General features: G+C 46.9%; 1 protein-coding gene across 3 annotated transcripts in view; it reads left to right on the forward strand.

Annotated features, from left to right (window-relative positions):
* The window catches only part of cbfa2t2 (CBFA2/RUNX1 partner transcriptional co-repressor 2), a 38,066-nt gene extending 26,765 nt beyond the window's left edge, over positions 1 to 11,301 (forward strand). For all 3 annotated transcript variants that reach the window (XM_047583059.1, XM_047583061.1, XM_047583062.1), the window contains exons 2-11: positions 548 to 706; positions 1,785 to 2,026; positions 2,129 to 2,218; positions 4,146 to 4,330; positions 4,426 to 4,679; positions 6,335 to 6,420; positions 7,226 to 7,418; positions 8,735 to 8,803; positions 8,959 to 9,149; positions 9,401 to 11,301. In XM_047583059.1, the coding sequence (XP_047439015.1) occupies positions 548 to 706; positions 1,785 to 2,026; positions 2,129 to 2,218; positions 4,146 to 4,330; positions 4,426 to 4,679; positions 6,335 to 6,420; positions 7,226 to 7,418; positions 8,735 to 8,803; positions 8,959 to 9,149; positions 9,401 to 9,763 (1,832 nt within the window). In that variant the 3' untranslated portion in view covers positions 9,764 to 11,301. The remainder of the gene's footprint in view (positions 1 to 547; positions 707 to 1,784; positions 2,027 to 2,128; positions 2,219 to 4,145; positions 4,331 to 4,425; positions 4,680 to 6,334; positions 6,421 to 7,225; positions 7,419 to 8,734; positions 8,804 to 8,958; positions 9,150 to 9,400) is intronic.

Raw genomic sequence — 11,301 nt, forward strand, 5'->3', positions numbered from 1 at the left:
GGGAGCTCAATGAGGGGGCATTCTTCTGCCACACAATAGACTTCTTCAGCATTTCTTCTGTTATTGATCTGAATGGGTGAGAGTGAGGGGCTAAACTTTAGACATCTGGCTCTTTGATGGGGGCAGGGTGGTTGATGCCCTGGCAGTTTACGCTCTATGATGCGAAGTGGGTTTAGAAGGGGGCTGGGCATTTTTGTTGTCTTTTGCAACTATGGACTTTAAGTTTTTCACTTGCTTTAAATGTGAACGGAGAAGTAAGAGCAACTTTTTATTTGTTACGCGGAAACTTTTCCCTTGACATGTTGCGTACGCTTACGTGTGCTCTGCTTAAAGTACAGAAAATATTTCAGCATTAAAACCTAGGCTGGTTGTTCATATTTACCGGCAGGAAGAGTCCTTTTCAGATACGTGCAGTTAAGATTCGAGCAGCAAAAGCCTGGTTTTAATTTTCAGCGGCTGACAGGACGACAGAATTCTTTTAAAAACAAAATCCAGTTTTTCTGACTCACAGCTGACCTCTTTCTTCTCTCTATCTCTCTCTCTGCAGACAGTAGAGAGAAGAAGAGCCCTGCCATGCCCGGTTCTCCTGTGGATGCTAAGACTCATTCCAGATCAGCCCCCAGCAGCAGCGCCAGCTCCACTATGCCACCCCTGCCTTCTGTCAACCCCAGTGGCCCTCGCCCGGGCTCTTTTTCAACCACAGCATGTAAGAGCCACTCTTCACTTATTTAAGAATTTGTCCTAAGACTCCATTTACAGTTACGAGATAAAACTGTAGAGGACAGGATAGGGCACAAATGATTCTTTTGATAATTGTCAGTTTTTGCGATTAGTCGACTGATCGGATCATATGTAAATTGCAGCTTATCGTCTATGTGGCACGAAGCTGCTCTTATAAAACTGTCATTAGCTTTCAGTTTGAAGTGTATGTGCAAACTAAAAAAATTAATTAAGATGATAGTTCACTCAACGTTTAATGAACTTTGCAGCTTGTGCCAGCATTTCTGACCTCTTTAAATACGAAATTAAAATGAAGGCACGGCATCGCTGTTGTAACAATAGACCAACCACATAACCTATGTGTGCTAAGGCTAATGAAATCGTCATCCAGTGTGTGCCATAAGCCAGTGTTAATGTTTGCAGCTACACCTAAGTAGCTCATTAACTTTGGACGTTAATGTTAACAGCTAACTAGACAAACTCTTTGCCAGAAATTGAATCGGCCACGACGTGCTTCCTGTTCAGATGCTCGTCGTGCTGCCATGAAAGGCAACTTCTGCCTTGCACATTCTTCTCTTTTATATTTTTGGTGAGATGCTCCCAAACGTTTGTGCTCTGCTGCCGGTTACCCATGATAACCGTGTATCAGTAGCCATGACACTGTTTTGCCGCAGCTTCTCAGGTGACGTCATGTCTGAACCTGCTCACCACTAGCGTGCATGTGCGTCGAGGACAGAAAGTCAGACAAGGCAGCGGGAGGTACAGAGGCAGTTTAGAGAGAAAAACAAAGAAGATAAGACAATGATGTCGATTATTAAATCAGTCGTCGACAATTTTAACAGTCGATGTAATCGTGACTAGTCGACTAATCCTGGCAGCCCTCGTAGAGGATTTAGAAAACGTGCCCTGCTTAGATTTGATATTTCTCTTACATATTTTCCTGCTGAAAACATATTTGGAATAAGCAGGTTAAGTCAAACTGTTAAATGGAGAACATGTGGACCCTCTCAGCGGCGGCGTTTATCTTCATTTCTCCCCTTCTCTTCTCGCCTCTCCTCCCTTAGTGACCAACGGGAATCATCATTCCCCACCCACCCTGAACGCCGTGCCATCTCCACCGCAGCGTTACAGCAACGGACCGTCCTCTTCCTCTTCCTCGTCGCTGGCTAACCAGCAGCTGCCGGCCACCTGTGGGGCTCGCCAGCTGAGCAAGCTCAAACGTTTCCTGACCACGCTGCAGCAGTTTGGCAACGACATTTCTCCTGAGATTGGAGACAGCGTCCGAAGCCTAGTCCTGGCCCTCGTGGTAAATTCCTTTTATTGGCGTCATGTAGAAGCTTTTTTTTTTGTTTGTTTGTTTCCTTTTCCGTGACTTTCTTAACATTCACTTCCTTCCCCTCTCTCCTAGAATTCAACAGTTACCATTGAGGAGTTTCATTCAAGGCTTCAGGAGGCCACCAACTTCCCCCTACGGCCCTTTGTTATTCCTTTTCTCAAGGTAAACATACCTTCACCCTCCACTCTTCCTATATTCACTTATTCACCGCCTTATTGCTTGAGATAACCTCCATTTTTTTTTTGCAGTAGTTTTCTTTTTAAATCTTTACTCCCTATTGTCAGCGTGTTGCCTGTGAACCATAGAATAACAAGTCATGAAAAGAAGGCCCTTGACGTTAACACAACTGTGTTATTTCGATGAACTGTATAATCAGTCGCACTTCAGCCTAAGAGTTGCAATGTAAAAATAATGCGTTACATTTAATTACAACGTTAGGCTAGAAGGCAGTCGTCCATAAATAGCCTTCCTTGTAGTTTGGATAATTGAATAGACCCGTCCTTGGATTTTCTTGTTGACTTGACGAGCAACAGATGAGTGTGCGTTAAACCAGACTCTTGAGCCCCTTTGTATCCAGGGGAGTCTGCAAGAGTATACTTTTTTAGGAGCTCCCCTCGGTAAAGCGGCCCATAAATCTCAGCTCAGTTGCACCGCTATACTTCAAGCTGTTGAGATCGTCTCTTTTTCCACGCTCTCTTTACCTCTTGCGTACCTTTGGAATCTCTCCATCTATCTGTCTGAGGAGGCTAATGGAACAATCCCCTGTTCCCCTCTTTCTAGCGATACAGAAAGGATGTGGGGGTTCCCCGCAACTTAATTCCAACTCTCGGAGAGCGCAGTCTCTTTTAAGGAAGCGTCGGGACAGAGCCTGTGACGAAGTGGAAAGGGGAAAGAGGGGTGTTTGAGTAGGAGAGAAGGAAAAGTGGGAACTCGGAAGTGTGAAACACGGCTATAAAGTGGTCCCTTCCCTTTTTTATGGTCTCCAGTGTGCCATATGGAGCCGCTGTCCCGTTAAAAGAGCGTTCAGTTGCCAAGGCGCCGCCGTTCTAGCGTCCGCCCCGGCAAAACCCCAGAGAGCCCTCTGCTCAACTGACACACGGCACATGTGTCCGCTAGCTGGGGCCTCGGGGGAAATAAGGGATGCATGGGAGACAGGAAAAAGAGAGCCGTGGGGTTTTGTTGGAGGGCAGATCGTAAAGCAGAAGCATCAGCATCTTTAGGTGAAAGTGTAACAGATGCTAGAACCTTCAACTAACTGAGATGGCTGGATTCGGTAGGGAAAGGCTCACTGAATTTGCTAGATGACGGTTTAGAGTACTACACATTAGGAGGAGGTCAGTAAGAAAATAAAAGGGTATGATTATTTAGTTTGTTGCTCAAGAAGAGGGAGCAGAGGGAGCGAGGAAGTGGTGTAATTGCAAACACACTGGAGTCTGTTCCTAATTAGGGAAATGCGGGGAACAAGCGCTATGGAAAGATTCGACGGAGACAGTCTCAGATAAATATAAAAAACATTGGAGAGAGGGGTAAGAAATGAGGGAGAAGCTGTGTACAATTTGTTTTGAGATGTCTCTAAGCCTCTGCATCATCGCGCATACCGTTGCTGTGACCAACGTATAGTGCTCGGTGCCAATGCTGTGCGAAGCAGGCTTGCGAAAAACATCAGCGGCAGTTTAGAAAACTCTGCCGTTTTTTCGCTTGAATTAGAAAAGCCGCAGCCACCATGGAGGCAGCCACAGAACAACACCCAGGCCTGGATCGAGCCTTACAGCCAGACGTCGAGGAGTCAAAAACCCTTTCTCTTCCAGCCAGGCGTTTTCCACAGGAGGCAGATCTGCTCTGTGTCTCCTAGCTCTTGCAATGTGGCGGTAGTCGGCCTAGGACAGTTCTGCTCTGTTTGCTCCAGATGTCCCCTCCTGTTTGTCGCTGACATGCTGCGTGGCGCTTCCCCCTTTTTTTTCTGTCTGATCCATATGAGGCTGAATATGTGAAAGAGTCTGCTCAGAAAATGGGCTGAATAAATAAAAAAAAAAATCTTTCGAACGTATCTTCAAATTCGAATGAAACCTGTTATTATTATTTTTGCCAGGCGAACCTTCCGCTGCTGCAGAGGGAGCTGCTCCACTGTGCACGGGCAGCCAAGCAGACCCCGGCTCAGTACCTGTCCCAGCATGAACACCTCTTGCTAAGCACCACCCTGGCCTCGTCTCCAGACTCCTCCGAGCTGCTGATGGAGCCTCCAGAGTCTGGGACGAAGAGACACAGCCCCAGCAGGTGAGACGAAAAAGCGCGAAAAGCCGCTGCCAGCGACACATGCCATTAGAAATACACACTCACAGACACTAATCACCGCTTGTCTCGTCTCCCAGGCCCAAAGAGAACGGCTTCCACGAACGTCCGCCCGTGGCCATGGAGCCCGCCGCCAAACGAATCTGCACCATCAGCCCCGCCCCCCGACACAGCCCCGCTCACCCGCTGCCCCTCGCGGCCCAGCTTCACCCGACGCCTCCGCCCTTGCAGCACTACGCCCTGGACGACATCGCCGCGCCACACATCCTGCACCGCGAGCACAGCCAGCGCGTGCTGGAGATCCGCGAGCTCAAAGACAGGCCCAGACTTCCTGGTGCGTGACGCTAAACAAATATTATCCTAATTAAGACTTTCATGAAGGCTTTAACCGCATGGCGCTTTTGTTATCCCTTCCGCACCGTGGGTGATGCGGAGATGCAGTTTTTTTTTTCTTATGTTTCAGCAGTTTTAGTTTACCATTTGTTGATTTTAATGTAAAAACACAGAAACTTCCCAGCAGTGTGAATGCAAGTGGGCGATACACATATTTAGGAGTGAACAGGCTCGGCCGAGCGCAAACACACGGACATATCATATTCTATAAGTGATAATGGGTGGTCTGCGTGTTTGTGTAGCCGGGCTCCGTATATCTCTGGGCTGTGTATAAACAGAGCCATACTGTCCAGGCAGGGAGGGTTGGATCTGCTCTGGTGTATATCTGCCCTGCGTTTGGGACTTGTCAGCACTCAGTGGAAACAGCAGTAGCTCACAGACGCAGGCACACACACATACAGTTGCACACCTTGATATGTTCATGGTAGAGGTGCTGTGTTTACGAGGCCTTAGTCCCTTGTCGGACAGCCTCCCGCCCGCCTGCCGCCACTTAACTCATTGGCGCGCGTGCGCACGCACACACACACACACACTTGTACACAGACACAGGCATAAACACATCAGTCCACACAGCCGTCGCTTTGAACTGATGAACACTGATGAGAACCAGAAGTGGAGAAGATGTTGAGGGGAAGGCAAGTGTGTGTATGTATGTGTGTGTGTGTGTGTGTGTGTGTGTGTGTGTGTGTGTGTGTGTGTGAGTGTGTGAGGGAATCATTACTCTCCTCAGCAGGCCTAGTGTGCATGTGGCCTCTTGTTGGCTGTTTCAGTTTTAAGAGATTGTGGTTTGCATCTTTGTAGACTCTGCATGTGCGTGTTTGTGTTAATGCAGTGTTTGTGTGTGTGTATGTGTGTGTGTGTGTGTGTGTGTGTATGGACATGTATCAAGATGTTTTTGGCTCCCGCATGAGCACATAATCTCCAGTGTGCAAACTATTATCATTGGTAAATGTATAATTAGGTATTGCTTAAATCATAGCGTGACGACTGAATCGGAATGAGATAAGGTGTTCGTGTGTGTGTGTGTGTGTGTGTGTGTGTGTGTGCGCGTAGATACTCCAGTATCCAGAGTGTCAGGCCGGCTGGTTGTGTTTAGAAGTGGAGCCACTCCACTCAGCCTGAGTGTCTCCCTACTGGAATGCTGTGCGCTCCAGGAGGGGAGGTGCTAAGGGAGTTTTGGGAGTGTGTATGTGTGTGTGGCGCACAGCTGACTTCCAGATGTGTGCAGGCTCTGGGTGCTGGGAATCTGTTTTGCATCACAGGCTTCTCTTTTACTCTTTAACTCCACCTTTTGCTGTCCCGTCAGTATATCTCGAATCTTTTTGTTTCTTATTTATTTATTTGCTAACTTTGCCTTTTTCTGTTAATACTTAAGTTTGGGTGTACGCAGGCGTTGCAGTGGATGTTTAGATTATCTCTCGTACATTACCAGAAACCCTGAGTTGACTTGATGCTCTAATGTGTTCATGTGACCATATATCAATGTCCCGTATAGACATACCTTTCACTCACTCACTGTCACTTGCGGCTTCTCCTACATTAAGAACAATACTAATCACACTGGTCTGCGGTCTGTCTTGTGTGTGTTTTAATCAGGCACTAACGGGGGCTACCGTGAGGAGCCAGTGGACCACAGACTGACAGACAGAGAGTGGGCTGATGAATGGAGGCATCTGGACCATGTAAGACGGGCGCCACTGCTTCTAATGTTTGTGATATAGAAAGAATGTCATTAGTTTTCAGTGTTTCGCAGCTTGAAAGACATCGTACCCCCCATCATGCTGTGATGAATAAAGTCTGAATGAAGACATAATATGTTACACAGTATGTTGATGCCTAATACATTATTTTATATACTTTATATGACATACTATTATATTATGACCACGGTCTTGGTGGACTGCATGGAATTTAATTGTAGTTGATAATAAAGTGAAACCTTTATTGATCTAAAGTTAAGCTGCAAATTTGATAAGCTCAGAAAGTCCCAAACCCAACATTCATGACAGATTCCTGAAAAGAAACTCAGCGTTGTGTTGTCATTTATTGTATTTCTGTCTCTACATTTGTGCTATTTTGAGCCTGCCAAATTGAAACCCTTCGATGAACGGTTTTCAAATTAGAGAAGTTACTCCAGTGAATCTGGTGCTTTATTTGGCTTTAAAAGCCACACAAAGTCTTGCTCATGCAATCCAAAAGTTGGGATTTCTGTCGAGCTGTGTTAGATATTGAAAAGAGCCGTTTATGTTTTCCAGGAAGACTTTCTTCATTGGTCATGGGAGTGTGAGAATTTAGAGACTTCACATGAATAAAACAGATGACGTGTTACGTCTTCTACAGTGAATGAGAAGCAATAACCTTCAGACTGGAAAAGCAGAAATAGCGACCTTAATGTTTATTAGATTAATGAGTAATGGTAAAATTAATGAAAGTCGATCAGAGCACAGTTTGTAAAGCGTTGTGTGTCACCGTCTTTTCACCGTCCAGGTCTTAAACTGCATAGTGGACATGGTGGAGAAGACACGGAGGTCAGTGAGCGTGCTCAGACGATGCCAGGAGTCAGACCGCGAGGAACTCAACTACTGGAGACGGCGCTCGAGTGAGCAGGAGGACCCCCGCAAAGGAGGCTCGGGCTCGGCTCCGTTCTCCAAGACACACAGCCCCCATTCTGCAGAGTCAGGTGAGTGTCTCATTGTTAAAGTGTTTAGTGTGAGTTTGTCTCTGTTTTCTACCTGCTCTTTGGTTTATCTGGAGAAGGTCGCACATGATTGCGGTCGCATCATGGTTTGAGTTTTGGGTGCCGGCGTCACTCATTCATTTCTCTGCCATTTTGATTGGGCGAGAGCAGAAATCTCAGAGGCAGATCGTTCAGTGTAACTGACCAGCTGACTTTCATGAAAAGCTTTTAATGAAAATGGATAAATATCTGAGATCAGCATCAGTGTTCCCTGAAAGCAAACGGAAAGCACAACCCTTGGCAAATCACCCTACGATGCTGATAGTAGATAAACTGTTTCCATTTCTGAATAATAGGATATAATGATGTGGAGATCCTGGGATTGATTTTAGGCGATGCCAGAGTCTGAACACAAACCAGGACAGACTCACGGTCTTCTGTTTATGCTCATTACGTCGCCTAGTGGCCGTTAAAAGCACTGCGCCCAAGTCACATGTCGGTGTGTTACTGACTCCTTCCACAGTTAGTCCCCCAGTCTGCTGTGTACTGGCAGTGTTCTCTCTGTGTGCCAGCCTTGCCATCCCCCTGCTGCTCCATAGTCACAGACAGGTGCCAGGACTGGCCTCCGCCATATCGGCCACAGAAGGGCTGTCCTGCCGTCCTGCAGGCTCAGAGACCCAGAGCTGGCTGACTAGCCAGAGCACCATCTGGGCCCCCAGCCGGAAAGCCAGCCTGCTTGCCTGGGCTCGGGCCGCGATAGTGGGGGTGTATGAAAGCTCGGTGGAAGAGAGGGAATGTAAATTAAGGCGAGAGAAGACAGAGAGAGAGAGAGAGAGAGAGAGAGAGAGAGCGGTGGGGAAACAGGACGTGAGAGATGAGGGAAGTGGAGGCGAGCCAGGCAGCCGCGTTGAGGAGGCAAAGCCCGGCAGTGACACAGAAAGCAATTGAGATGCAGGGAGAGAGATTTGAGGGAACAGACAGAATATTGACACAGCTTGTTGGTCTGCATTTGCCTCCAAGCCAAACACATTCCGTTCTAAAGCTGTCAGATCTCAGATCAGTCCAAGGCTCCGATAACCAACAGTCACATTGCTTGTGCGGCCTAGATCTGCGGACGTGTTTGCATTAATGACAAAATAAACGACTAGAATACAAAGATACTATTCCTGCCTGCATGTTATGGCACACACACTTGTTACCTTGATTGAGCCGTCAGTCAGAAGGTCAGCCAGTATTTAAAGAAAAAAAAATAATAATCGTTTTATATCTCTATAAGCCTTGACAGGTGCTAATCCCTTCTGTCTCTGCCTTTCCCGCAGACTCCCAGCGTGACTTCGCTCCGCGGCCAGGCTCAGCATACGTTACAGATGAGATCTGGAGGAAAGCTGGTAAGAACACCATAAAAATTAATTTGCTGTAGACACACAGGCAACCCTAATGCCTATTACTCAACCGAGAATCAAACACACGCGATTATTTTTACGCAAAAAGCAGTAGGAGTTTAAATAGCGTGAGCTAAACAATTGTCTCCCCTGATGCGCAGAAGAGGCAGTGAATGAAGTGAAGCGCCAGGCCATGGACGAGGTCCAGAAAGCGGTGGCAGAGGCAGAGCAGAAGGCGTTCGAGATGATTGCTGCCGAGAGGGCTAAGATGGAAAAGACTCTGGTCGAAGCAAAGCGGAAGGCTCAAGAGGACGCCATCTTGGTCATCAACGAACAGGAGGACTCCAGTGAGGTGAGCAGAGAGGTAGAGCCCAGATCAAATCCTCCACATTAAACTTGCAAGTGTACACAGGCGTAACTGAAGGCGCCTTGGTAGAAGTAGAAGAAGAAACACAGAATATTAACTTCATGTCTTGGTAGATAGGACTTCTGCTGCCACCAGATGGGCAAAATATAATACGAGTTACAGTTTAAGTCATTTACATTGAGGAGGCATGTGAATCAGATGTGGCAACTCACAGTCCACCTTCCTTTTCTCTGCAGTGTTGCTGGAATTGTGGCCGCAAAGCCAGCGAGACGTGCAGCGGCTGCAACGCCGCGCGCTACTGCGGGTCCTTCTGCCAGCACAAAGACTGGGAGAGGCACCACCTCATCTGCAGCCCAGGACTCCAAGCTCAACCCAAACCGGTTTCTGCCATCACTGCAAGCAGGGCTGCTGCCGTGGCAACAGCAGCAGCAGCAGCGGCAGCAGCAGCATCTGGAGTCTCTCCCGTCTCCCTGGCTGGGGTCAAATCTGCCGACGGTGCGCCCTCAGTCTCCAGTCCAGGCGGGGAGAAGGCCTCGGTCGCCTCTCGCTCCTCCACTCCCTCCACCCCCGCCTCGGCCCCCGAGACCAACGGACACTAGGGTGCGAAGGCCTCCAGTGGTTAACGCGTCACCAAATCCCTCTCAGTAACGGGGAGGGATTGAATCATCAGCACGAGGGAACTATTTGTGGGTTAAGTTAGGATAACAGATTTTTCATCATACTCTTTGGCAGAAAAAAAGGACAGATTATGGATGACTGTTTGAGTGATATGTCAACTGGGACTCTGGCTTTGGCAAAGAACAGAAGGACTCGTCTCAGATGCATCCATTGGATGAGCAGATCTCCCTAACAGATGGAAACGCGGTTCTCAGCGTCCAAAACCCCAAATCTTGGATCTGCGCGCGGTTGGAAAAAAAAAAAAATGACGATTGATCTCAGTTTATCTCTGGCTGCAGGGAGAAAGCAATGAAAGGACGGCATATGAGAAAAAAACAGGGGAGATTAAAAAACAATGAGGTACAAGAACCCCTCCTTCCTCCCCCCCTCCCACTCCCACCCATGAACCTCACTTTGTTGTGTATAAATTTAAGAAGGGGAGGTGGTGGTAAATGTAAACAGTGTAAAAGTACCAGCCATAAAGCATCTGTCTTTGTCTCGTAGAAACAGTCCGACAAATAGACCACGTTAAAATGTGTCTCTAAGTATTTGCTCGCCAACTTTCTGTCTTGGTTGTCATGTGTGTGAATGCGTGTGTCGAAACAGTCGTGCAGTCAGTGAATATTGTAAAGCATATGATTATTTTTGTCAAAGCAATATTGAAATGAAGTGTTCAGGTATTTCAAGCCGCTTCTGCATCACCAAAGTTTTCAGTCGCTAAAGAAAGGGAGTCATTGTCGTCGCCTGTAACCGTCTTTGTGAAAAAGAGATGATAATAATACGCCCACACATGCTTTTAGAATGAGTTGAAAACCGGAACTCTGGTCACTATTTTTTCATTTTCTGATCACCAGACCGAGGGGAAATGGTGGCAGTGATTGGATCAAGTAAGCACAGGAACATTCAGTCATGACTTTTTTTTTGTCTAGTTGCAGTTTCAATTTGGCACTTGTTCACATCACCAGCTGTGTACAGCAGGGTCCGGTGTTGCTCCAAACCTTCCGCCTCGGCAATATTTGCATCACATGACAATGGCGAGGCCCGGGAAGGGAAATCGGTTTTTACTTTAGTCAAAATCATCCGCAGGGAGAAAGGGTCACGTGGATGCCTACATTGCCAGGTTGCAGATGACAGAGCAACGACTCTGTTCCACAGAGAATCTCAGGAGCTAAACTGTATTTGTATGTACAGATCCTTCTTGTTCTTTTGTCACGGTTTAGGTTGAAGTTAGTGAGGAACGTTGATTTATCTGTACTCTGCTGTTACAACTGAGACATTCTTGTTTTCGTTTGTTGCAAGATGACTTTGTAAAAAAAAAAAAAAAAAAAACTATTAAGAGAGAATGCCTTTATTTTGTGATCCACAGTTATTTTTCCCTCTACATTCTTTAAACATGTTCTTTTGTTATGAGGCATAACTTCATATGAAAAACATATCTTGACATGAAGTATGAAATAAAGAAGTAGAATTACTTCAAAAA

Source organism: Mugil cephalus, chromosome 4 (genome assembly GCF_022458985.1).
Source record: "Mugil cephalus isolate CIBA_MC_2020 chromosome 4, CIBA_Mcephalus_1.1, whole genome shotgun sequence".
In the NCBI taxonomy this organism is placed as follows: Eukaryota; Metazoa; Chordata; class Actinopteri; order Mugiliformes; family Mugilidae; genus Mugil; species Mugil cephalus.